At 45.7% G+C, this 27549-nt stretch overlaps 1 protein-coding gene across 2 annotated transcripts in view; it reads left to right on the top strand.

Moving 5' to 3' along the window:
- TBC1D2B (TBC1 domain family member 2B) overlaps positions 1 to 21919 on the top strand; it is an 81226-nt gene extending 59307 nt beyond the window's left edge. For both annotated transcript variants that reach the window (XM_069071389.1, XM_069071388.1), the window contains exons 7-13: positions 3109 to 3219; positions 4228 to 4421; positions 5714 to 6208; positions 8152 to 8269; positions 12188 to 12373; positions 13869 to 13990; positions 18134 to 21919. In XM_069071389.1, the coding sequence (XP_068927490.1) occupies positions 3109 to 3219; positions 4228 to 4421; positions 5714 to 6208; positions 8152 to 8269; positions 12188 to 12373; positions 13869 to 13990; positions 18134 to 18329 (1422 nt within the window). In that variant the 3' untranslated portion in view covers positions 18330 to 21919. The remainder of the gene's footprint in view (positions 1 to 3108; positions 3220 to 4227; positions 4422 to 5713; positions 6209 to 8151; positions 8270 to 12187; positions 12374 to 13868; positions 13991 to 18133) is intronic.
- The last annotated feature ends 5630 nt before the right edge of the window (positions 21920 to 27549 follow it).

Below are 27549 nucleotides of genomic sequence, written 5' to 3'. Positions count from 1 at the left end.
TGGGAGGAGGAAGAGGAGACCAGCAGTGTTCCATGGTGGTGGCTCAGTGTGAGATTTACTGCAGACAAGCCACAATGATAAAATTGAGAGTTCACGTTAGTACTTATGGAGAGGGAACTAAATAAATCTAGAATGACATTCTTTGCTAGCCTGTTTTCCTTATGTTTATCAAGGCACAGATCTGAGGTCTGCCTAGCTGATTGGTTCATCTCTTATATTATTGTAGTTTATTATTGTATCAATGCCCAGAGCCGGATACAACTCTGCTCCCCTCTTTCTGAGGGCCCCTGTCTTGGTGTGGGTGAAGCCACTCCTTCCGACCTCTCCCTTCATTCCAGTAGTGACCACCCTACAAACTGGGCCTTTACTTCTTCCTTGGGAGAGAAACCAATGACTTTTATTGCTGGTGACTCTTGCCTCTGAGGGAAAGCTTCCTGCAGCGTATTGGCCACTTTCCTCCCTATTCTTGTTTCAGCTCAACCTGTCTATGAAAATCCTGAGGTCCGTACAGCTGGGCGCTGGGCCTGGAGTCAGAAAGGTCTGGGTTCAGATCCTCCCTCAAACGATTACAAGTGGTATGACTCCTTGGCCCCGTCTCCATCTCTTCCATACTTACCAGAACATTTCCCCCAGCGGAGGCAGAAGGAGCACTCACTGTCTGTTACCAGTTGAGGCCTGCCTGTTCCCAGGAGCCCACCCAGACCGGCCTTGAGTACTTTATCTGGGCCAGCAAAAGCAGGTCTCCCATGTCCTGTTATATCATGCCACCTCATCATTTCATTTCCTGTGAAATTTTTGACAGACTTGACTTGAGAACATGAATCCGGTGACCTAGATGCAGTGTGGCTGGGGAAGTGGGCTTTTTTCTTTTGACTCAGAGGCCGCAGTCTGGTTCACATTTGTACTCTGCCTCCTGCCAGTTCTGACCTGGGTCTCTGACCCTGTTTCCCAGTCTGTGGACTAGTGAGGGTAGTACTTACACATAATCCTTACACTTATGGGGCACCTAAAGTGTTGTGGTTTTCAAGTTCTTTCGTAAAAATGGCCCTGCAGGGCAGGTAGTGCAGGCTACCTCTCCATCCTATGGGTGAGGAAGCTGAAGCTTGTGACGGTCACATCACCGGATGTGGCAGAGCCAGGACTTGAACCCAGGTTAAATCTTGTGTTCTTTGTACTTTACCCCCCTCCCTCCCAGGACCCTTTCCCAGAGCCTGATGGGCCTCTCTGAGTGGACAGTTAAGAGGCTTTTTCTTTCACAGCTGAGTTGACTGGTCAGTTGATCATAAAAGGTGCTGCAAAGAAAAGCAACCAGCAGGTTATTTGTGGTATGGAGGGGCATGCCATTAAATCTAGCTGGTGCCAAAGAATACTTGCGTTAGGAAACGACAACCGCTGAAACACAGGGTTTGACCAGTGCCAGCAGAGCATTGGCACAGAGCCCTGGCACTCATGGCTGATTGTCTTAGGTTCGTCACAGTGGAGCCCTTTGCTTACTTAGCAGGTTCTTCCAGCCAGGTTCAGTTTTCTGTTTAAACTCATGATTTATTGGTATGTACTCCTGTGTACTGAACCTTGTTTGCATATGGTCTTGCATGAAAACTCTGGTTTCATCCTTCTCTTCCTTACTCCTTTCAATCTTTCCTGCTCAGACTTCCAAGGGACTTGGTTTCCTGACACTGATAGCTGATAGTGTTCCTGACTCTCTCTGCCAAACCCACACTTAAGCCTCAGGTCAGCCGAGCTCGTCACCAGCTTGTTAATGTGCTGTGGAATGTTAAAATTATATATTCAACTAACTGCTTTTGTGTCTGCACCTACCTCTAGCAGTGTGTCTCTGTAGAAAACGTATGGGATAGCTGTAAAAACATGTGGTCCAGGGGGCAACAGAAGACAGGGCTGGGAATCAGACATCACAGTTTGTGTTCCCAGCTCTGCCGCACTTAAACCTCCCTGGACCTCAGTTTCCCAGCTCCCCTCCCAGCAATGGAGAGGATTGTGCAAGAAGGTTTTTAAAAATCCCCCAAATCCAGCATGTTACAATTTTATGTTGTGTTGGACTTTTTAAAAATGCACACACAGTATCAGGTAGTTGGAATGACAAATGATACTGCCTAGAATTGAACCAGAATGTATTTCATTAAGATGAGTAGTGACATACAATGAAAGTAGGATTGGATTCTCAAAAATACAACTTCCAGGCTGTTAGGAATAAATCTATTGAGAGCTGGTATCATGTTTCAGAACCTAGAGGCGGGGGGAGTCAGGAAGCCTGGGTTCTGGTTGTGGTCTAGCCCTGACCAGCTGCAGGCCTTTGAGCAAACGTCTCCCCCTTCTCTGGGCCTCACCATTTTGTTCCAGCTCAGACCTTCCTTGGCAGTCTCTTCCAGAACTGAGCATCTCTTTTCTGAAGGTCCTTCTGACCTGAACGTGCTTTGCTCTGGGGCCTTAAGGTCCCTTGGAGTCTGACTTTAGAGAGTTAGGCTGCAGAGGTCAGTGGGGCTTCTGGATTGAAGGGGTGATCTCAGCAGCTCAGCCTCTCTGGGGTCCCCATTTCTGTACTAAGAAGGATCTCATGGAGGGAGGGGAGAAGAAGCAAAAATGGCCATAACTGGCCGTGTTTCTTCTCTAAGACACCCTCTTGAAGTGGACTTGGGTGTGAGCAACATTTGTGTAACTTTAGAAAGAATTCCCAGACAAGGGAGCTGTTTTTAGGCAGTAGAGAAAACCACCACTTTAAAACCAAATCCATTTTAATGTCTTCTTTGTTTTACTCAGAATATCTGTGCTTAAGTTGAAAGCCTAATGAAAGCTTTAGTTCTGACTCCTTAAGCCAAGCCAATTCTGTAAAGAAGTAACTGATCAAGGGCATTTGCTCTCTTCCTCAGCTTCCCCACATATAAAATGGTGATGATGACAGCACCTATTTGTCAGGTTGTGAGGACCAAATGGGGAATTTTTAAAGCACTCTACAAATGGTAAAGGGATATATGTAAATGCTAGCTATAAGGGAAAGACGTGTCTTAACCCAATGGCTATATTAATTGATATGCTAATAGCAGAATCAAAATGTATGTTTACGTTCATGGACTTTTTTTTTCTCTTCTGCAGGACAGTCTTCAAGGGTATAAGACACAGAATAAATTTCTAAATAAAGAGATTTTGGAACTCTCAACTCTTCGAAGAAATGCAGAAAGACGAGAGAAGGATTTAATGGTTAAGGTCAGATTGAAAGTTTTCCCCTATTCTGGGAAGGTACAGGGAGAGAACTGTTCCAGCTTGGGAGTTGAGGAAAGCCAGTTCAAACAGAAATCTTACAGAGGAAGAAATGGTTATTGGAGAATATACAATTAATCCTTCTTTGACCCTCAGCTTGCCTGATTGAGAAGAGGGAGACTGTCATGACATTTACAAAATACGTTTTAAATGATATTGTTGGGAATAGGTAAAAATATCATTTTGATGTGTCTTGTTTTAAAAGAGAACTGTGGAAGTTGTATATTTTTCTTAGTCTTGTGACTCAGACCCCCAAAGTCAGCACATTGTGTGTGATCAGAGAGGCATCAAGGAAGTAGAGGAGGCCAACCAACGACCCTTCCAGGCCTGCTCAGCTGCTGTTATTTAATCATCTGTCAAATGGAGCTAAGAACACAGACTCTAGCAATTGTATTACGTATTTTGTAGCATTTTAGAGTTGGAAAAATAAATGCCCCACTTTAGCCCGGAGAGGGAGGGGTAGAAGTAAGTACTTCATCCTTGGGCTAGGATGAAATGAGGTCATGTATGCAATGTGCTTCATAAGCCTCAGAGCACTAGGGAAATGTGAACTATCATGTACCCATTTCACAGATGAGGAAATTGAGGGTACTAGGATTATTATTTCCCCATGTGCCTTTCTTCACTGAAGTCCCACTCTGATACCTTGCTGTGGTATAGAGGTGACTGAGCCTTTAAGGCTGTCAGTGAGACAAGTCCTCTGGAGGTAGAAGGCTTTAATATATAGACCCACTGGAAGACTTGTGCTGTCTAAGGACCAGCTAAGTGCAGATGCTTGTCAGCTGAGATGTGGCTGCAAGGTGATGGGTTGTGATCTGCATTAGGGAGAGGGAGCTCTCACAGAGGGGAAATCAGATTCCTGACATATTAAATTAAGTATATACATATGTACGTAGTGCTGTGTTTTCTGTATCTGCATTTGAAACGAAGTGGTCATGAGAACATTTTCTTCAGTATTCTAGCCTGGAGGCCAAGCTATGTCAAATAGAAAGCAAGTATTTGATTCTGCTTCAAGAAATGAAGACTCCTGTGTGCTCTGAGGAGCAGGGGCCTGCCCGGGATGTCATAGCCCGGCTCCTGGAAGATGCTTTGCAGGTGGAAGGCCCAGAGCAGCCTGAACAAGCTTTTGTCAAACCGCATCTTGTCAGGTCAGTGTGCCACTGGGTCATTTTTAGGAGGCCACCCAGGAATCCAGTTTTCCCAACTTTCCCCTCTTTGTAGGACAGGATTGCCCCAGAGCCAGTGCCTTTGGCTGCCCTTGCCCCCATTTTACAGGTGAAGAGGAAAGTATGTGGAGGGCTGCAGCCTCCGGGGACAGGGCTCCAGACTTGTGCTGAATGGGGACGGTAGCAGTGGCTGCCTTCACACACTCTCTGCCATAGCCTGCCTCCCCACCCATAGTTCTCAGCAACCTGTGACCTTGAGTGGGACCTTGAGCACTGACATTTGTATTGTAGTTTGTTTCTTAGAAACATTTGTTAAGCCTCAGTAATCAAAAAAAAAAAAAGAATAGAAGCATAGACTCTTAAAAACTGGCAGGGGGCTTTGGGATCAGACCCCTTATTTGATGGATGTGGAGGTGGGCATCGCCCTGGGTGGAGGGACCGACCCCCGTGGTCATAGAAATGAGTAGTAACAGCAGGAAGCCAAACATGGGCGACATTGGGATGATGATGGCGTTCCTGTACTCATCACTATTGAAGTTTTACATTTTGATTTCACTTTGAAGAGCTTATGCCTTCTCTCTAAACCACCGTGTATTTATTTTATTTTGCACATGTCTTCTCCAGCAGAGTGTCCTTGGGCACATTTGTCCTTCTAACCACAGGACCTGACGCACAGTAGGTGCTCATTAAATGTTTCTGGATCAGTACTCTCCTACTGGGTTACAAGAGGCTGGTGGCACAGTGGACAGAGAGTTGGACCTGGAGGGAGGAGACCTGAGTTCAGATCTGGCCTCATACTTACAAGTGACCTTGGGCAAGTCACTTAATCTCTGTTTGCCTCAGTTTCCTCAACTGTAAAATGGAGATCATAACCACACCTCCTTTGCAGTCTTGTTGTGAGGATTCAGTGAGATAGTAAAGTGCTTGGTGCAGTGCTTGGCATGCAGGAGGTATAGTAGAACTGTTAGCTGTTATTATTACACTGAGCGCATGATAGGTGTTCTGTAAAGGCTTGCTGTCTCCCCTCATTTCCCCTTCGCTGAGGACAGAGACTGTATCTCCCACCACTTTTAGCCACTCTAGCCCTAGGTGCACTGGATAGCAAGACTTGCCCCCATTTTTGAGCCGACTGGGGAAGTGACCGTCTGCTCTGCCATAGTCAGTGTATGTGGCTCCAGGCTGTGCTGTACCACATGCCAGGTACTGGCAGGCACGGGTCTGTGGATGGTGTAGCTCAAAGGCCTCATATACAGGTTTGAATTTCTTCTCCTCAGTGAGTATGACATTTACGGGTTTCGGACGGTCCCTGAGGACGATGAAGAAGAGAAGTTGGTCGCTAAAGTACGGGCGCTGGATCTGAAGACTCTGGCTCTCACAGAAAATCAGGAGATTTCCACTGGGGTCAAATGGGAAAATTATTTTGCCAGCACTATGAACAGAGAGATGATCTGCTCTCCTGAGCTGAAAAGCCTTATTCGCACGGGGATTCCCCACGAGCATCGCTCCAAGATATGGAAGTGGTGCGTCGATCTCCACACGAAGAAGTTCAAGGACCGGGCCGAGCCTGGCTACTTCCAGACCCTGCTCCAAAATGCTCTCGAGAAGCAGAACCCGGCCTCGAAGCAGATCGAGCTGGACCTCTTAAGAACGCTGCCAAATAACAAACATTACTCTTGCCCCACTTCGGAAGGCATTCAGAAATTGAGGAATGTCCTGTTGGCCTTTTCATGGAGAAACCCTGATATAGGATATTGCCAAGGTTTAAACAGGTATGAATCAGGGACAGAGCTAACAAGGGCCTTCGAGTGGGAGCTGGAGGGGCCTCAGGAGTCTTCTGGAACAGTTTGGGGGGTGGGGAGGAGAGGATAGGAAGTAGGATTTGCACCCTGATCCTTGGATCCATAACCAGGGCTTTCCTACTATGCCATATTTCCTTTCCACTTTTTAAGGCAGAAGAAGAAATAGAACATCAATTATACCAAAAGAGATCAAAGAAATAAACCCTCTCTTCATGTAGTATGGAGGAAAGCCATGTTATTTTTGTCTGAAGCCAACTGGTTCTCACTGTAATTGATAGAATGCACCAGGGGAAAGACATCCAAACAAATGTGTCAAACCTGTCCCTGGGCTGGGCCGCTCCTCTCTGCTGTGAGAAGTTTGCATTCTTTTTTTTTTTTTAAAGCAATCGGGGTTAAGTAACTTTCTCAAGGTTACACAGCCAGTTATTTCGGGGTGTGGTGCTAAGTGTCTGAGCCTGGATTCAATCCCCAGGTCATCCCAACACTGGGGCCGGTGCTCCCACTCGCTGTGCTACTCGGCTGCCCCCGAAGTTTGCATTCTTAGTTGCTGCTTTGGGCACTTTCTCCCTAGTAAGAGTGCAAATCCTTGAACTGGCATGTTGAGGGGTGAGCAATTCCTGGTGGTGGAGTTTTTCAGAGAGTGGAAGCCCTTACTAGCAAAGTAAGTCATTTGATTCTGACCATTGTGGGTAGAAGTCTCATGTACTGTGTCCACTCTGAGCGGACAGTAGCTCTCCCTCAGGCCTGCTTCCCGGACTAGTCTCTGCTCTCCTCCTCATGCCAAAGTCTGACTTGTTACCTTCCATGGCTCCCTCCTGCCCAAGATCCCAGCTCCTTAGGAGTGACATTACACACCCCCCTGAAGCTGCTGCTTCCCCCTGGATGCTTCCTTTTCTCCCTAAAACAAGCTAAAACCAACCCAAAGTACAAACACTGTGCCCGAGCTCTTCCTGCCTGGGCAAGACTCCTCTAGTGCTCTTCTTCCAGGACGCTTCCCTTAGCTGCCTTGGCTTCCATCCTTTGGGTGTGTCTTTGGACAGCAGAAGGTGGGCAGGGAGTTTCCTGGGCCTGCTTCTTAACCTCGGGAAACAACTCCCTCCTCCTTTTCCTCTCCAGAACTTGACTCTTTGAGAACTTTCATTCTCAAAATCTTCTTATCCCTCCTAGATTAATTTTCCCAGAACCTTGTCGAATGTGAGGCCAGGAAATCAGATCTCTACCAATTTCTCTGAATCCTTCGAAGTCAGCTCTCCCAAACACAGGGACTTACATAACATTTCCCTCCTCACGACTCCGTGTCATAGATAGGACAAACTTTAGTAGCCCCCTAGGCAGATGAGGATGCAGACTCCCAGAGAGGTCCTTGGTTGTCCATAATCACCCAGAGTCAGGAACATCTTTGGGCTTCACACTGCCACTGCTTTCCACGTTTATATCTGGGTTTCTTATTAAGTGTCATGGATTTACTTGAACTCTTTGAACAGGACAGCAAGCTTAATTAGTGAGATAAAGAGGTATGTTTCTTGTTTTTTTTAATTGTTTTTTAATGCATTGTGTGTGTGTATGTGTGAGAGAGAGACAGAGAGAGAGAGAGAGAGAGAGAGAGAGAGAGAGAGAGAGAGATTGAGATTGCTCCCAAGAAACAGTCCAGTCAAAGGAAAGAACTAACTTGTGGTGTCCTGGCAACAAAGACAACACACATGGGAACAGAAAAGGAAATCTTTTTTCAAACTCTCAGACTTCCAGGAATGCTAGGCTTGAGGAGGAATACTGCTTGCTTTTCTTTATTGGGAAGCTCTCCATCATTTGTCTGTGGGAGAGGAATGAGGAACTTACCCGTGTCCTGTGAATAGTGATGAAACAGACAGTTTCTTCTGAAGGGTCAGCTCTGTGTTTTCTTGGTCTGCTTCTAGGTTGGCTGCAGTTGCTCTCCTCTACTTGGACCAAGAAGATGCTTTCTGGTGTCTTGTTACCATCGTGGAAGTTTTCATGCCCCGAGATTATTACACAAAGACTCTCCTAGGATCACAGGTATTACAGGATCCAGCAAATGCTACATTTTCATAATTTGTTTTTAGAGTTAATTTCTGTAATTTCATTTATGTCTTTTTAAGGTTTTAGTTATTTCACATAAGAGAAGAACATCAAAGAAATTGTCAGCTTGAAAAGTTAAACAAGGAATATTTTATGGGTGATGCTGAGGAAGGAGGCTATGAGATCAGAAGGGCTTGTCACATTCTGTAGGCCTAAGGTTGTAGTGAGTTGTGTGGAGGGAAATAAACAGATTAGTGTGGAAAGAATGTTAGATCTGGGGTCCAGGGTTGGAGGTTAGCTTCTCACCTCTGCCACAACCCTCCTGGAAAGCAATTTGAAATCATGCAACAGCAGTGACCAAAATATCTCTGCTGTTTGATCTAGACACATGTGCCAAGGAGATTAATGACAAAAAGAAAGGCCCTGTATGCCCCACAATGTTATGGCAGCCCTTTTTGTGGTGGCCAAGAACTGGGAACTGGCGGTTTCCATTGAGGCAGGAGTCTCTAAGCAAATGACATCCCAGGAATATCATGGACCCTTTGAGGCTGTAAGAAATGACAGGCATGATGAATACAGAGATGCCTGGAAAGACTTATATGAACTGATGCAAATTGAAGTCAGCAGAACTAGGAAAGCCGTCTGTGCAGTGAGTGTAGCCATGGAAATGGAAAGACCAATGCAACAATCACAGCTGAATGTTCTGAAATTAGAGCAGCCCAGTGTGGCCCCCAAGAAGAAAGTAAAAAGGAGAGTGGGGGTAGTGGGTGTGGAATATTGCACACAACATCAGATGTTTTCAATGTTTTGGTTGGCATTGATGAACTTTTTTCTTCTTTTTTAAAAATTCTTTATTATAAGAGATGATTCTTTGGAAGGGACTAAGGGAAGGCACCAGGGGAAATTATAAATGATGTGCAATGAAAAGATTTCAACACAATCTGTCTTAAAGAAAGAATTCCACCTCTGTTGTTCATTACTATTTATTACCTTGGGCAAGTCATGTGATCTCTGTGGGCTTCAGTTTCCTCAGCCTGAAAATGAAGACTTTGGATTAATTGCCTCCAAAATCTCTATATCCTGTGATACCCAGAGTGTTGCTTATGTCTCAAGAGAAGAGTATTTGTTCATAGACACTTTACTCATGAATCTTCAGATCTATTTTGATATCAGTTCTCGGTTTTTATACCATCATGTGAGAAAGAAAAGGGGAAAGATGAGATTCTACTCAGGGGTTAGCACAAAAGTCAATGCCATGTAAGGACCGACTGTCAAGTGGCAGATGACTCAGTGTTTGGGCAGGGAGCCTTACGCTGTTGTCTTTTCTTTGTTCCACTCAGATATTAGCATGAGGGAAAAACCAGTCTTTTTTGATATATAAATTTAAAAATAAAATTTGCACCAATCTGTGCTAAGAACATTTTAAAAATCTTTTAGAAAGATGTGTTTGTGTGACTAAGGCAGCTAGGTGGTGCGGTGGATAGAGCACGAGGCCTAGAGTTAGGAAGACATGAGTTCAAATTAAAAAAAAAAAATTATTTACTTTTAGTTCACAACATTCAGTTCCACAATCCCTTGAGTTCCAAATTTTCTCCCCCTCCCTCTCCGCCTACCTCTTCCCCCGCCCCCATGATGGCAGGCAATCAAATATAGGATCTACAAATACCTTCACATTAAACATTAGTAAAGTTGTAAAGAAGGATTATAACCGATGGAATGAACAGTGGGAAAGAGGGAATAAAACCAAACAAAAAGAAGAAAGAGAGGAGGCGGTTTGCTCCAGTCTGCATTCAGGCTCTGTAGCTCTTTCTCTGGGTGTGGGCATCTCTTCCTATCATGAGCCTTTTGGACTTGTCTTATAACCTTGCATTGCTGAGAGGAGCCCAGTCTATCAAAGTCAGTCATCACACATATGTCGTGTCTGTAATTGTGTACAAAGTTCTCCTGGTTCTGCTCTTCTCACTCAGCATCAGTTTGTATAAGTCTTTCTAGGTTATTAGGAAGTCCATCTGCTCCTCATTTCTTATAGCACAATAGTATTCCATAACATTCATATACCACAACTTGTTTAGCCATTTCCCAATTGATGGGCATCCCCTTGACTTTCAGTTCTTTGCCATCACAAAAAGAACTGCTATAAATATTTTTGTACATACAGGGCCTCTTCCCACTTCTATGATCTCTTTGAGATATAGCCCTAGAAGTGGTATTGCTGGGTAAAAGGGTATGCACTTATTTATGGCCCTTTGGGCATAGTTCCAGATTGCTCTCCAGAATGGTTGGATCAGTTCATAACTCCCTGAGTTCAAATTTGACCTCAGAGGCTTACTAGCTGTGTGACCCTGGACAAGTCACTTAACCCTGTTTGCCTCAGTTTCCTCATCTGTAAAATGAGCTGGAGAAGGAGATGGCAACCTGCTCCAGTATCTCGGCCAAGAAAACCCCACTAAAAACCCCACTATCACATAGAGTTGGACGCAAATGAAAAATGACTTAACAACAAATTCAGAGTGTTGTGAGAATTCTGAAGGCAGAGAGAATCAAACCAGAGCTCTGAGCTGAGGACTTCATTCCTGCTGGACTTGAGGAGGTCCCGCCGGACATTTCCGAGCAGCACTGCAGCTCTGGTCCTCCCCTTTATCCTTGCTCGCAGCATTTCTGAGGTTCTCCAGTTAGCCTGCTTTGGCCCAACTGCTAGTTCTGAGCTTGGCATTGGGTTTGATGCCAAGAGGGTACGAAGTCAGGTTTTGCCTCTGAGGCTGTTAATCTAGTTGGAATGACGAGAGATCATTTATCATTTTCTTTCTATTTCCTCTGTGCCTTATCTCATGCTCCACTTCCCATCCCCTGCCCTTTTCTTCCTTCTTCTTCCCTTAAGCCAGTGGTCAACCTTGAGGTTGGCCAAGCTGTAGCACTAACATCCAGTGCTCCAAAGGTCACTAGCCCCACCTCAGATGACATCAAGGGACTTTATAGAGTGTGAGGGGCAGCTGGGTGGTGCCATTGTGCATTGAGCCGGGAAGATTCCTTTTAATGACTTCAGATGTGGCTTGACACTAGCTACCCTACTTACTAACTTCCTAGTTACCCTGAGCACGTCACATAACTCTTGTTTGCCTCAGTTCCCTCCTCTGTAAAATGAGCTGGAGATGGAAATGGCAAATCACTTGGATATCTTTGTCAAGAAAACCCCAAATGGGGTCGCCAAGAGTTGAACACACCTGAAAAACATCAACAAACGAGAGTTTTCTGTGTGGTTCTGAGAGCTCTCTCCACCACAGGTTGGCAAGTAGGTTTTGTTTGGTTTAACAAGTTGGCATGTTTATTAGGCCCCTTAAATATTTTTATCAGCATCTTCCAGGAGCTACACTTTAATGTTAAATGCCTTTCCTGGATAGTGACCTGGGAGCCCTGGGTTCTAGTGCTGACTTTGCCCCTGACTGTCTCTGTGACCTTGGATAAAAGGCCCCGGCCCGGGGCATCTCTTTTTCCCTGTAGAGTGATAAGGCTGTACTTGCCAATTTCCTAAGGTAACTTCCAGTTCTGACGTATGTTGTGTCTAGTATTTCTTGCAGTGGTTTATGAATGTATCTACTGTCTAGGACTGCCCCTTAAGCTCCTTTTGAGTATAGGTATTGGGACCAAACTCAGGGATCGTCTGCTCTGTACCACATGGAGAAGACAGTGCTGCCTTTTCCAGCCCTCTCCCCACGTGATCGGTCAGTTATGTGGGCTTCTGACCTCAAGAACAGCATTATTGTTCCTGGTGTCATGTTTCGTGTAAACTTGGGGGAGTTTTGCCTTTGTGCTGAGGATGGCCCTGGGCACCCTGTGGATCCTCAGTAATGATTTAGACAATGCTGCTAAGCCAGTGTGGACAGATACCATTTACCACTCTCATCTTCCTTTCTTGAGGTTGACCAGCGAGTTTTCAAGGATCTCATGAGTGAAAAGCTGCCTCGGCTACATTCCCACTTTGAACAGTACAAAGTAGATTATACACTCATCACGTTCAACTGGTTCCTGGTGATATTTGTGGACAGTGTTGTTAGTGACATCCTCTTTAAAATTTGGGACTCTTTCCTTTATGAAGGACCAAAGGTATGTTGTCTCACCTCTATTATCTGAAGGTACTTCCTGACCATACTGGTAACCTTTGCATCAGAAGTCTTTGAGTAGAGCAGAATAACCAGTGTGATGGTGAAATGAAGCAGAGACCTGTTCTGATTTGAGCTAAATGCAGACTGTCTCATGAGACTGTTTTCTGAAAGTGTGCTTAAGACGAGTCAGTCAGTCCTCTTTGGATGTAATCTGAAAGGTTTGACGAATGTCTTCTTCTTATAATCTGTGAGTTGTGGAAGGAACCTTAGAGGCATCCTAATCATGACTCTTTCCTGTCACGGACCAAACAAATGGTTATCTCCCCACAGTTTAAGACCTATCACCTGTCTCTCTGAGGCAGCCCAGGCAGCCTTTGGACCTGTTGCATTGTGTAAGATGTTAGTGGGGTTTTTTTCCTGGGTTATTAAAGGAAAGTACATATTGCAATAGACCCCTAAAGCTCTTTGGTTTAGAGAATGCCAGAATTTACTAGGGCACTGGAATTTCTTTTCCTTGGGGAGTAGTAGGGCTATGTTCTGAAACTTGATTTTACACCAAAATAAATCAACAAATGTTTTTTTTGTTCCCAGAAGTGAAGAATTTATATTCTGGTTCACCGATAGGATGGTCCCCAACTACACCTCAGAGGTGGCAACCCTGCCTTAGCAGGCCCCACTCCAGGTTTTGCAGTAGTAGAACCCTATGATCTGAAACCCAGGAGCTTAATTTCCAGAGTCAGTTACAGTTAGTTTGAACTACAGTTCTTAACTGGTCCAGTCTTACAAGCAATACAACTGATGTTAGTCAGTCCCCTAGTGATGGTGGCATATAGGTGGGGACACTGTGCTGGCGTCTTGGTAATGAAGGGACCAGTACTTGAAAGGGGATCATCTCAGGCAGGCTTCACCCGGTGCGGGGATGCATTTTAGAATCCTGGCCAGTAATGAGGGTCACAATTCACATTAAGAAGGAGCCTTATCCAACGCTCTGCTTACCAAGTTGCATGAGCCAGGCACCATAGAAATCTGAGGCTTAGTGACGCTAAGGGGCTTGCCCAGGGTTAGTTAACCAGTCAGCATTCAGTTCTTTCTGATATGCCACTTGTTTCCTTCAGTCAACAGCCCATCAGTTTAGAGAGGAAAAGTAGTTTCTGATTCCCTGTAGTATTAGGAACAGCAGAAGTATTAGGTTAGGAAAGAAAAATTTAGAGACATGTTCAGTCATAAAGCTTTTTGAGGTTGGCCAAAGTGAAGCTGATGATTCTGGGGTTTAGGAGGGACCCAGAAAAGCCCCCAGGAAGGTGAGTGGAAACCAATGAGCTCAACCTTCTTCTGCCCTCAGAGAATGGCCCTGACATGGGCTGCGCTCACTCTTCCTCCAGCAGGCAGACATTCCCTTGGCACATGGTACATACAGACCTGCATATAGCCACCTCCCCCACATGGCAGTGGGGATCCTTCCCTGAATCCTCTAGTTCTTGTTGTTGAATCCACAGGTCATCTTCCGCTTTGCTCTGGCGCTTTTTAAGTATAAAGAAGAATCGATCTTAAAATTACATGATCCGATGGCCATATTCAAGTGTCTGCGGTATTTCACTCGCACTGTTCTCGATGCTAGGTATGTATGGGTTTCTACGGACAACCTTGCTGGACCTCAGGAGCAAGTTAGGAAGTGTGTGTGTGTGTGTGTGTGTGTGTGTGTGTGTCTCTGTATTTGTGTGTGCATGCGTGTATATGTGTGTGTCTGTGTCTCTGTATTTGTGTGTGCATGCCTGTGTGTGTATGTGTGTGTGTCTCTGTATTTGTGTGTGCATGCATGTGTGTGTGCATGTGTGTGTGTGTGTTGGGGGGGCTCTCTGGACTTACCTGAACTGCTGGTCAGCGACAGAGAATGGGATGATGGTGCCAGTGATTGGTGCTAAAAAGTCCCTGAAGCCCATCTCATAGCTCCTCCAGGAGCTGGGGCTAACCCCCTGGTGGCAATGCCTCCCATCAGGTTTCTGCCAATGCTCACTTTAATTAGATTTTACCTGTGGCCGAGAATGGAGGCAGTGAGGGTGTCACTGGGTGGCCTAAACCAGCCTCAGAAGGGCCCTGGGAGGAGAATGCTCCAGTTCTTCTAAATCAAATTAGCCAAAAAGCACTGAGAGTTAGAACTCAGAGTAATTAGCAGCTGCTGGCTGTGGCAGGTGAGTACTATTCCCTCTAATTTAGTAGTATTTTCTGCATTGTGGGTTACTGAGCTATCCCACAAATACTTGTTTGATGAATTTAATATTCTCATTTGTTTTTAAAGTCTGTAACAGTTTGCTAAGTACTTTGGGAAGAACTTAGAGGCTCTTTGAATGTCAAAGCACCCTGGAGATCATCTGTTTAGTCTGCCTTCTCTTTTTAAGATTGGGAACATTTAGACCTGGAGAAGGGAGAGGATTTACCTGATGATTCTCGCCCTCTGTGACCTTATAGTCATGTCAGAGAAACAAGACCTAGATGTGCATGTGAAACAAATAGCAGTTAAGTTACTCCTGCAATTCAGTAATACACGGTCAAGGGCACAGATGAACATATGGAGAATGCATGCCCTGGAGTTGTGGGGTAAGAGACGCAGATTAGTGGGCTGGCCGCAGGGGGCCACAGACACCCATCTTCACCAGAACGCTGAGGGAGGGGTGGAGAAAGGGCGTGTAAGGCTTGTACGGAGGTGTCCTAGATGGCATAAAACAGGGAATGGTATTTCAGTGTGTCTGTCACTCACTTGTATTAGTGATTTAATCCTTGTACTTTAGTTCTACAAAAAACCATGACTTTCACCAACACAGGTTTCAGCTTCTCTGTGATATAATATATAATCTCTGAGTTGATGTGGCTGAAGGTATTAGTTAGCCATAGTTAGCCTGGTAGTATCAATCCTATCCTGGCACTTAGGGAGGCCAGATGGAATACATGTTTCTTTACTGGACCACTACTTGAAGCCCTTTGAACTCAGCGGGACCAGGCTGGACTTTTGTGCTGCTGGCACAGCCTCTGAGAGTTGAGGGTGGCCTCTGCACAGCGATGGGCAGTGGTGGGCTGGAGTGAGGATGGAATTCTTCAAAAGTAAAGAAGTAACCTTGATTCATGTAGCTTGTGCCGCAATAATGTGATTATTGGGGATCTTGGAGAACTAGTCTCTGAAATACAGAATCACAGGACTAAGAGGAACCGTGGGAGTTAGTCACTTCTCTGTTTCTAGGAAGATTTGACAGAGTTTCAGGCCCAAAGCAGCTGGTTCTTCTCTGTGAAATGAGTTGTTTTCAGGCTATTTTGGCTCCCAGGTCAGAGTTCATAGTTGGACAGACTCCAGATCTCGCCAGTATCTGTGCATATGCGGGGAGGCCTGCCAAATGCCTGTCATTTCTCATGGGGAGCATTAGTCATGGTGGCGTTGGGCTCAGTGCCTGCCAAACTGAGACCTGACTTGGCTTCGTCCTCGACTGGCTTTTTAAACACGGCAGCAGAGCTCCACCTCGTGCATTTCCCAGGAGTTGCTTCTCCAGTATTTTAGAAATAAAAATATTGAGGTAATTTAGGATGGAATGGTAGCATTTTGGGAGCTTGAAGAGGTTTTGAAGGCCCCACTCTTATAGGTGAGGAAGCAGAGGCCCGGAGAAATTGTGACTTGTCCAAGGTAACAGTGACTTTGCTATTTCACGTTCTTAATTCATCAAAAAAAGGGGGGTGGTGGTGGCTAGGAGGCGCAGTATATAGAACACTGACCCTGGAGTCAGGAGGACCTGGGTTCAAATCCGGCCTCAGACACTTAACACTTACTGGCTATGTGATCTTAGGCAAGTCACTTAACCCCAACTGCCCCTCCAAAAAAACCCAAACAAACAGTGACCCATATGGGGTCACAAAAAATTTGTAATAGTAATGAGTAAATAGTGAATAGTAAGAAAAAAAGCAGTAAAAGGTTTCAGAACATGCAATGACCAAAAATTAATTAAGAATCAAACTTGTAATGAGTCCAAGGTGTTTCTGGGAATGCTTGGCCTGTTGTATGGACAACTCCACTGCAGCCTTGGTTCTGAACACAAGGCATGCTCACTTTGCACTGCATGTGCCCTCAGGCCACACAACCCCAGAGTGCTGCCAGAGTGCAAAAAAGGCCCGAGTGGAAGAAGCCGTGGACTGGCTGCAAAGGCTCCTTCCAGCTCAAGACTTGGTGATTCTTATCTCTCTGCCTTCCTTTGCTCTGTACTTTGTGGAAATCTAAGGCATCCATCCAGTCAGTCAGCAAACACTAACTAATCACCAGGCGTGCCAGGTGCTGGGTTCGAGGACCAGGGAAACAAAAACCGCCCTCATCCTCCAGGAGCGTTTGTTACACGTGTGCATTTGTAAAAAGAAATCTAAGATAGGCACAAAGCAAATGCAGGGCCCTTTGGGAGGTCTGGAAAAGCCTCCTTGAGAAGGCGTGTTTGAGCGGGGCTTTGAAGAGAGGGAGGATTCTGAGAGGGACAGCCTGGGCGAGGACTGGGGCAGACACAGCAGAAGCCATGTGGCTGGAGCACAGGTGGGAAGGGCTTTCACTTCCTCACAGCCGGCTTTGTCTGTCATCTGAGGTCACTGAAGGTTGTGTGATGAGAGTCGGGGAAAGTTGGGAAAAGCCAGGGACAGATGCAAGAGAGGTTGGTGGACTTGGAGCGGGCAGGACGCTGATTAGACACGGGTGCAGGCCTGTAATCCAGCCAGTGACTGGAAAGATGGTGGTGGCACCCACAGAACAGGGAAACAAGGAGGGGAGTCTTCAGGGAAGGGGAAAGATGATTAGTTCCGTTTGGATAAACTGAGTTGCAAGTGCAGGCAGAACCTCGGGGTAAACGTGCCTTGGCTAGACGTGCCGAGACATTTGGGCTCTGTGTGGATTTGGGAGGCACCGACATACACGTGACAGTGGAGTCCGGGGGAGTCGTTGAGATTACCAAGGGATGGGGATGAGAAAAGAGCAGGGTCCAGAGAGCCAGGCAGAGGGAAGGAGGGTCCCAGCAGGCTCCGTCACGCGGATTGCTGTGTCTCATGCCCGTCCTGGAAGAAGCAGCTTCTCGCTCTCCAGATGGTCATTTTTGCCCATGAGAACATGATGGATGAAGTAGAGAGTGTCAGAAATCTGCAGTGACTCCTCAAGCTGTTTGGGGTTTTGTTTCTTTTCTTAAATTGTTGAATGTTTATTCATAGTTGCCCTTAGTTTTTTTTATCCTTAAATGATTCTTTTTAATGAATAATCCTGTAAACGTGTGACTCAGATGTTCCATACAACTGCCCTGGGAACACAGATAATAGAATTTAGAGCTAGAAAGAGGCCTTCACTGTTATCCAGTGCAGCCCCCAAAGAAACGGGTGATCTGAGAAAAGTGACTTGCCCAAGGTCACGCAGAGCCTTCAGTCTCCCCACCCAGGGCACTCTCCACCTCATTCTTCACTAGGAGCACTTCTGAAGGATCAAGTCATTGTCAGACTTTGGGTGTGAGATCCCCTTTATGGTCAGGCTTCCCTCCAGCCCCAGGTTAGCCCATCTGTAACTCATCTGTCCAGAGCTGTTTGCTTATTGCTTCCCCCACTGGGCTGAGAGCTCTTTGAGGATGGGGTCTGTCTTTGTTCTTTGTATCTTGGTGCCTGGCTTAAATGTTAGTGGACTGACTGACAATGCCCTGAAATGAAACCTTGAGTGAAGACAGCCGAGTGATACCATCCTCTTGTCCCTGGTGTGTTTTTCTTCTAGGAAGCTGATCAGTATTGCTTTTAGTGACCTGAATCCTTTCCCTCTGCGGCCGATCCGGAATCGGAGGACCTACCACCTGGAGAAGGTGCGCCTAGAGCTCACGGAGCTGGAGGCCATCCGGGAGGACTTCATGAGGGAGCGAGACACCGATCCTGACAAGCGTGACCTCATCAGCGATGACGACGAGGACAGCTGAGCGGAGCCCCGCCCTCCCAGGGCGTCCTGACCAAAGCCAGGCGAACAGGCTGAGCTCAGGCCGGTCTGTTCTTCAAAACAGAGAATGTAAACGTCAGCATTTGGAAGTCTGCTGGACACATTTCCAAACGCGACTGCCTTTTTTAACGCCTGAGTTAGCGTCCCACTCACTTGTTTACAGCCGTTTTCACACAATAGCGTGTCAGTTGTGTGTGAAGTCAGAAAACTTTTTGTGGGTGGCTCGGCAGGTCCGGCAGCTCTGCACGCCCAACACCAGTGTTCCCTCCTCACACCTGATCTTGCTTGACTCCTCAACCCCCTGCAATGCCTTAGCTTGTAGATGTTATGTAGCTGAAGCAGTCTCCACATGGAGCATTTCTGGGGGACGGACACCCGACCTTCCAGACCAAGGTTGTCTGGCATCTGCTGCATGGGGGCCAAGCAGCAGAAGGTGCTCTCAAAAGAGGGTGTCCCTTCCTTTCTCAAGTGCTGTCATGGAAATGCTTTTCTATCCACTTGTGTAAAACCACAGTGAAAATGCCCCTGTTTTGGCATTTTTCCTTACTCTTCCATGGGCATCTTCCCAAACAGGAATTCAAAAGCAGCGTTAGGACTTTGGAACTCTCCACATACACAGCCCCTCCCTAATTCTCATCAATAATATTTGCCAATCATCTTTAGAGAGTGATAGGACTGTCATCTTCAATGGCATTCAGCTTGTTAAGCTGCTTAAATTGGTGACAAACCTGTATACTGTGGAGCCAACCTCCATGGCTGTCTTGGAATGGTTTGGGGGAGGGGGCTTTATGGTAGATCTCGTGGCAAAACTCTGATTAGTGTAAGATTTACTTCCCAAAGAAGAAACAAAACCATATCACACAAGCGAGCACAGCTTGGATGTTGACCAGGGATGCTGGATGGGCCAAGGGCAGCCACGTTTCCTCAGTGGCTGGGAAGGCTGATCGTCTCCCACCTTCGGTTTTTCTCAGATGTTTCTGTCCCAAGAGAGCAAACTGATTTGGCGCCAGATAGATGAGTGTCCTTGCATCCTCTAATTTAGGCACCACTTCTTGGGGAGTTTTACCATCTGAGGTCTCCAGCACTCTGGAAACCAGATCTCCACGGTGTCAGCGTGAATGGCCCCATTGGTCCTTGGTTAGTCTTAGAACATTTCCTTTGTGAGAAGCTGGAGAAAGATATCAAGTCTCTCCCAGAGAGCCACATTTTCCTTAATGTTAGCGATCATCTTTGGTCACTTGTCAGCCTTTGGCCAGCTGTTTATAAGGGGCTTCCTCTCAGCTGTTAGTGTGTCCTGGGATGTTACTTGTTAATAAAGTGGCCACCATCTGTTCTAATCAAATCAGAATGTGGGAGGGCCTTTGTTCTGGGAGACTCCTTTAGTTTATAGTAGTAAATATATGTCCATTTTGGGTTTAGACGGACTTTAATTGGTGGAAGTTGTTTTGTGCTTAATACTGTGGTTCCACTCAACTTGTAGACATCGTAAGGAACATTTTTAAAAACTGAGATTTGAAATTACATTTCTTCCAAAGTCCCCACTTTGACTGAAGACTTCTAGAAATATTGATATATATTCTGTGGACACTAACTTTCAAATTTGTTCAGTGATTTCTAGAAATTCTGTTTTATAATCAAGTTTATTTTTTAAAAACTTTTCTATTTTCTCCCATGTTTTTAGTTGTCCTATAAATTGAGGCTCAGCTTAATCTTTCTGATATTAGAATTTGGAGTATTCGTCTTTAGAGGAGGCCAGGCTCTACAGTGAATCGCATCTTTAATACAATAGTCTTATTTTCTATTCAGATACCAAATTTCATCCCTGGTTGGGGTGGGGAAGGATGGGCGTGGCTAGAGTTAGCAGAGCAAACACTTCTTCAGAGCTTGGTGGAACATTGAGCCTTGCAGTTACGAGCCAATCTGGGATTTCCCCAGCTCCTGATGCACACTGAGCAGTTGCTGACCTCTGCCCTATGAAGTGATGGTTCTTAACTTGGGAAACTCCAAGGAGGGAATTTCCTCATCTCTGGCAAATCCATTGGGGTTAGCTTCTCAAAAGACTCTGTTTTTAGAAACGGATCTTGCAACTGCTATTTGAAAGTGGTTCAAGAAAGTTTCTGGAGAGAACTGCCACATGTGGGCTGAATTTGTAAACTGGACGGTGTTTGATCGGTGGATTCCCTAATTGATGCTGTGGAGATCTTTTGGAGCAGAGGGGCTATTCCTTGGAAGGACTTCACGGGACCAGTAAATCTCTGCAGGGCTGTCTGTATTGGAATTTCTCTTAGAAACATGGGAGGGGAGGCAAGGCCAGCTCTTACTCTGGCTATTCTGGGGTCCATCTTCCTCATCACCTCCTATTCCCCACTGCTCTGGAACCACATCAGAAAAGAATATGTAGGAACAAGTTCACTGATGTTTCCACAGAGTGTAGGGGGTGAGGAAAGAAAGGGATACACTTATCCCTTACTCCAATGTTCACTTCTACCAAAGAGCTGGCAGGAGGGAGCTTGAACTTCCTCACAATTCATCTTAAGAGTCTCTAGTTTGAACTGTTCACCCTACAGGGGATTGGGATCCACTGTTATCCTCCTATAGTGAGAAACCACAGGGGAGATGGGCTGGCAGATGAGGAGAGCTTCTAGAGACCAAGGCTCGATAATTGGTGAAGGACCCCAAGGTCATGCAGTACAGCCAGAAGAATGGGAGCTGTCCTGGTCTGTTCTAAGCCAGTGCTTTGGAAATGACAATGTTCAAGATGAAAATGATAAACTCCCATGTTTTAATGCAATGAATATCTGTTAGTAAGTACTTTTTGTATATCTTCACTACAGTTTATATTTTTATAGGCAATTTCATCGAGGTTTTTCTAGGTAATGTACGTTTTATTTTACATGGTAAATGCATGGTTCCCCTTATGTGTATTTATGTAAGCACAAACCACTGAGTTACTGTTCTCTGTCCTCCATCAGCATTCACTTTATGCATGAACTTTATAGCCCCAGCTGTCCCTCCGGGTTCCTCATGCTGGAATGTTAGAGTGATACCGGAGGGAGGGAGAGCTGCACCCGCCTGAGGTGGGCTGCTAGTAATTTTGGTTTCAACTATACTGTGTATGGGAATATCAAGTATTATAGACAAGTATTCCTGCTTTGTTTTCTTTGACTAATGGTTTATTGTATTGTATAAACTGTCCCTCCCCACTTCGGGGCTGGGGGCTAGAGAGTATTGCAGTATTTTGCATCCTGTGTACAAGGATAGATCTGGCAGGGCAAGCTTGGCTGGGCCCCTGGACAGCAGGGGAATGGTGAGAAATCCTCAGGGTGGCCGGTTTGACACAGGCATGTGATGTTCCTGTGTTGCTGGAATCTGGGATGTAAGAATTCAGATTGCCCCTCCTCTAGCCCTGGAGCTGGCTACAGATATCTGAAATGACCTGCCTCAGAGGAAGGCCCTCATTTTCTTAAGCAGCCAGCTGGCTTGTGTGTTACTTGGAGCTATGTGCACAATCTTCAGGTAAAGTTTTAGAATTGTAATGTTAAAGGAAAAAATAAAATATGTTAATTTTGTGTAGCTTTCTGAGTTGTTTTTTTCCCCCCTATTTACACAATTAAAGTAATCAAAAATAATTAAAAGCTAGAGTGCAGAGAAAGATTAGGAGTCAAGAAGTCAAGGGGCTTGGTCTAAGGTCCCTTCCTGCTCTAATGATCTCTAACTTTATGTATAATAGAGCACAGAACAGCCAGATGAAGCATTTATTAAGTGTTTGCTACATGTCAAGCACCGTGCAAAGTGCTGGGAATACCGACAGAAGCAAAAAGAAAGGCAGTCCCTGCCCTCATCCCGCTTACATTCTAATGGGGGAAAGCACACAGAAAGGAGTGGAAGGTGGGATGGGGATGGGTGTGTGTGTTTGTGTGTGTGTGTGGGGGAACTGGCCTGGGAGTTTATTCCAAATCATCACTGATTAAGCCAGAATATTCAAGCTCTCTGCCCCTACTCTCAACCTCAGTTTCTTTCACTCAGGTCAGTCAGGCTTGGCGGTATTGGCCTCTAAGACACGGGTTCTAAATCTTTTTTGTCTGGATCAGCAGTCAGCTCCTCCCATCTCTAGTGTGAGGACATTTTATTGGAATATGTCAAAACCCCCTAATATCCCTTTCCACTCCGACCTGTTCTGTTTTAAGAGGTCTCCTGGGTCTGACATGGAGCCATGGGAGGCTTGAGGAAGGAATGAAAATGTCTGGAAGAGCTGCCGTGGAAAGTGGGATAGTGACTCAGGGAGGCATGAAAGAATTGCCTGCCAGCAGCGAGGGCCCAGGTGATGTTACGGAGCATCAGCTTGTACTGGATCCAGCCAGGGCTAGATCAGCAACAGGATAAGTGGGCAGGAGAAGAGGCAAGCTAGAGCTGAACTGGTTTAAAGCTGGGGAAGAAAGGAGGGTGCAGACATAGCTGAATTCACCTTTTTGTAACTTCTACTCATGGCTCCTGCTTCACCCTCTGCTAAGGAGAACAAGTCTCATTCTTCCTTGTCACATCCCTTAAAATACCTGAAATCAAATGTTAGGTTCACCTCTCCATACCCCGCCCCACCCCACCTCTTTTCTAGGTTCAGCATCCTTCAAATGAACCCCGTAGGGTATGAATGTAAGGCCCTCCACCATTGTGGTTGTCTCTCTGCATTATAAAAAATGTGCACTTAGAATTGAACTTAAAATCAACAACTTGTTCAAATGTCTTCCCAAAAAGTCCTCCTCCAGTGCCTCATTGCAGCCTGGGGATAGGAAGGAGCCTGAGGTCTTGAAGGCCATGCCAACAGAGCATAGACAATAGCAGTTTCTCCTGTGCCCCAGAAAGACTGTAAGTATCATCCTAGTAACTACTAAATGTGGAGGGACCCATTGCCTCTCCAAGAGCTGACCATTCAGTGAGGAGTTCTTTGCTCTTGGGGACCCGTGAAACAAAGAAAAATGAACTTCTGTCCTTTGCTGCCTTCTGTTTATGCAGCAGGGGAGAGGTGGAAGAGGACAGAAAAAAATCGCACAGTATTTTGGTTGTTTCTTAGTCATATTACATATTACACAGTGTATGGACCTCCTAAAGACGTTATAACTGTTGGTAATTTCGGTGTGAGATCTCTGCCCAGCAACTAATTAATCCACATGCTCCTGGAGGAACTGAACGCTCTGTCTCTCTCTGTCTCTCCCTCTGTCTCTCTGTCTCTCTGTCTCTCTGTCTGTCTCTGTTTCTGTCTCTCTCTGTCTCTCCCTCTGTCTCTCTGTCTCTCTCTCTGTCTCTGTCTCTCTGTCTGTCTCTCTGCCTCTGTCTCTCTGTCTCTCTATGTATATAAATGCCTGTTGTTTTTTATATCATCTTTGTTTCGGTCTGTATCCCTATGCCATTGTTCCTCTGATAGACATCAACTCAATCTGACAGCGTATGCAATGTTCCACACCTGTAATTCCCCCCACTTCTGCAAAGAAGGCAGGAAGGGTCCCTTTTTTAAGGGACAATATCATTTTAATAACATTGCAATCAGAAATCAAACCATGTGAAATTGATTTTCTCATTATAAGTGTAGCCAGAAACGAAAGAAGTCACAGATATATTGGAGCATGGTTCTCTTTGGAAGTGCAGATAAATGAAGCAGTTTCTATATCCAGTCTGTAAAATGGGCTGAAGCAGGACATGGCAAGCATTCCAGCATCTTTGCCAAGAAAACCCCAATGCATGTCCAACTCGTGACCGAAATGACCGTACAGTAACAACAGCAACAAACAACAATTGTGTATCCAAAGACGACAAAGCATCATTTCATAGGGTGTTTGGTCATCTGGTTTCATGGTGCTTATTGAGCATTAAGTTAAAAGATCCCCATAAAGATAGTTGGAGCTAATGGATCAATATCTGTTGCAGAAGATAAGATCTCCCAAGCTAATATAAGAGACGGATTTATCCGGCCCTCAGCTCTGCCCTGAATTCCAGTCCCTCATCATCACAGAGCCAAAGAGCCGGCCTTTGGCCTCCTGCTTTCCTTCCTGGCAGGAATCAGTCTTTGTTGGAGTAAGGGGAGGGGAGAAGACGCTAGAGATGTCTGTTGTGAAACACACACACATGCACACGCACGCACATGCACACATGCATGCACACACGTGCACATGCACACACGCACGCACATGCACACGCCACCCTTTGCTACATGAGAAGAACAACACTTTTAAGACGTGGACATTTTACAAAGGATGGGAATTAGTGGAAAACGAAGTTGAATGAGTCCTTTAATGATCCAAAGAGCTGTGGTTCCATCCTGGGGGTGGGAGGGGGCACCGTCTGATGCCTTAGCAGGGAGTTCATGAGTTTCTGTGTTCAGAGTGAGGGCTAGAATTGGCAGCCTCTGCACTTAGCCCAGGCTGGTGTTTGAATGATAAATACGGGTCATTACTGGGCCTGTACTTGAAGCCTTTTTCAGCCTTGAGGACACAGTGGGGAAGCAATGATATTTAATAAAACAGACCTGAGGGGCATGTGCGTGTGGGGTTCACCTTAATAGGCTTCACATACAATCCCCCTTTTGTTCTTCTGGGTATAATGACACATTTGTGTTTGCCGACGATTGACTTCCTTAATAAAATACTTTCAAAAATAAATTAGAAATAAACACCATTCTCGGAGAGAAATAAAAGAACACCCATTAAATGTTTGCCCAAGGTGATGGACAATTTACCTCTGTTAGAATTAATTAAGCTTAATTAAGCTTAAGGAATCTTAAGAAGAATTAAAGGTTAATTATTTTTGACAGGCCCTGGAGACAGCCATGTCAAGTAAGCCTACAAACATTTATTAAGCATCTGCTCCATGCCAGGCGCAGTGCAAAGGTGCTGGGAGTATAGAGATGAAAACATGCTGGCACCAGCCCTCAGGGAGCTGACATTCTACTGGGGAACCAGCTGTTAAACTTTCAGTGTGAGCATTTACACTTGAGAAGTCAACACAATGATGTAAGTCAGGGCTTGATTGTTTAGTTGATTGTCTAGAATTGAGAAAGGGATGGAGAGAAGATTAATAAAGGAGATTAAACTAAAAGTGTGTTGAGAGGATGCACACACACACATTTTCTTGGAGAGCTGGTTGTTAAACATTTACAAGCACACCAAGATAAGAAAATACACAATACATTTAAAGGAATTTTTAGGGGGTGGGGAACTTGGGATTAAAAAGATGGGGATAGGCTTTCTGACAGAGGTGTCAGTTAAGCTAGACCTTGAAGGAAGCTAAAGCAGAAGTGAAGGGAATGGGGAACAGTCTGTGCAAAGGCCCAGAGGTGGGAGATGGAGTACTGTCATTCCCCAGCTCTAAAGCCCTTTGGTATGGTGCTCCCCTCCTCATCTGTCATACCTCATCTACGGGCTCTGATTGAAGCACTTACCTTTTCCCAGCCTCAGTTTCCTTCTCTGTAAAATGTTGAGTTAGACAAGATAACCTGCGAGGTTCCTTCCACCTCATAATCCTGACTTTGTTGGGAAGCTTTCAGAGAAGGCTATTGGGAAGAGAGAGCTGCCAACAACATGGGGAATATGGATGGGATTGATGCTTGTAACCATAGCTTGAAGGAGAGAAGAGAGCCTCCATCATCCCTTCCCTCTGGGTAGACCCAGGGGAGTCAAGTTAAGAAGTGGCTTCCCTAAGGCCTACTATTCAATTCATGTGGACTGGCATTAATTAAGCAGAACACTCTGCAGAGGCTGGATGAGCAAAGAAGAAAAATGAAGTCTTTGCCCTCCAAGAGCTTACAAGCTAACAGGAAGAGAGAAGTACATAAATATTTGCAGTTCAAGGTAAATTGAGGTTCGTGCAAAGAGGAAATCCCTATGAAATGGCATGAGAAACGTGAACGTGGTGGGAGGGGTGCAGCACGAAGAGATGATTTTCAGCTTGGAGGGAGGGCTGATCTTGGGGTCAGGAAGACCTGTGTTCAAATCTCCCCCCTGACACTTAGAGAATTTGTTTAACCATGAGTAAGCACTCTGGGTCTCCATTTCTCCATCTGTAAAATGAGGATAATACTATCTATAGGGACTATAAAAAGTCCTTGAATGGTTTCCAATGAGACAATGTATGTAAGGCCCCCTGCAAACACTAAGCATGATATGGGTGCCATTATTCTATGATAGTTGGGCCTGTAACAAGAAGGTCTTGGAGGTAGAAAGCTGCCTCTGCTGTGGGTCTCCTGGGTTAATAACCTTGGAATCATTCAGTCCGTTATCGAGTCCTGGACTTTGTCTCTGCAACATCTCTTGTATCTGGCTTCTCCTTTCCACTGCCTCGACAACCCGCCCTTGATCACACCCATGTTATCCACTGTATCTAGAATGGAGGTCTCCCCACCTCTATCCATTCCTTGGCTAACCTGGTCCTTAGGAAGGCCATGGGCCAACTGTGGAGGGAAGATGGAAGGAGTTGGGCAGAACAGGGCACCATGAATTCCAGACCCTGAGTGCTTTAGGAATTGGTGAGGGGCCAAGCCAAGTAGGCCAAGGCAGTATCAAGGGCCTCCTGGAAGAGGAAGATGGCCTAGGGATGGCCTTGAAGGACAGGTAGGAATTAGTAGGTGAAGAGGAGGGAGGAGGCTGGAAGATCCAGTGTATTGATCACATGTTTCTGGGGAAGGGGTGTGGGGGGGAGGGGTGCAGCTGCCACCCAGACAGAGCATTAGGAAGCCACAGAAATGTTCTCCTCTTGCCTGAGCAAGCTCCCTGAATCACAGCTGTTTGCTGGGGCTATGCTGGCTCCAAATGGAAAATCATCTGAGAAGGACAGTCCTCATTTGTTTTTCTGCCATTTGTCCTAATGTCAAGGGGCAGGGAGAGAGTCCAGGATAATCATTAACCCTTTCCTGGAATCATAGCCAGGAAGGACCTTAGTAATCAGGCCTTGGCGGATCAGGGTGAGAATTCTCAAAGGCTGAGCTTTGTTTCAAAAATCAACCAAAGGCAACCATCTACCCCTGTTATAGGGCCCTCCTGAAGATGGAATGAAATTCTACCTAGAGGACTTTGTAAACTTTAGAGTATTAGATAAACATCACAGTAACTACCCTCCCCCACCAAAGTTTTGGGAGGAAAATGCTTTATAAACTTTAAATAGGCAGCTAAGTGGTTCAGCTGAACTAGGCCTGGAGTCAGAAAGGCCTGGGTTCAGAT

This window comes from Petaurus breviceps, unplaced genomic scaffold (genome assembly GCF_028583685.1).
Source record: "Petaurus breviceps papuanus isolate PSGF00001 unplaced genomic scaffold, PetGlider_PUasm1.0 90825, whole genome shotgun sequence".
Taxonomy (NCBI): domain Eukaryota; kingdom Metazoa; phylum Chordata; class Mammalia; order Diprotodontia; family Petauridae; genus Petaurus; species Petaurus breviceps.
The sequence above is the reverse complement of the archived record's forward strand: the minus strand, read 5'-3'. Positions and strand labels throughout refer to the sequence as shown.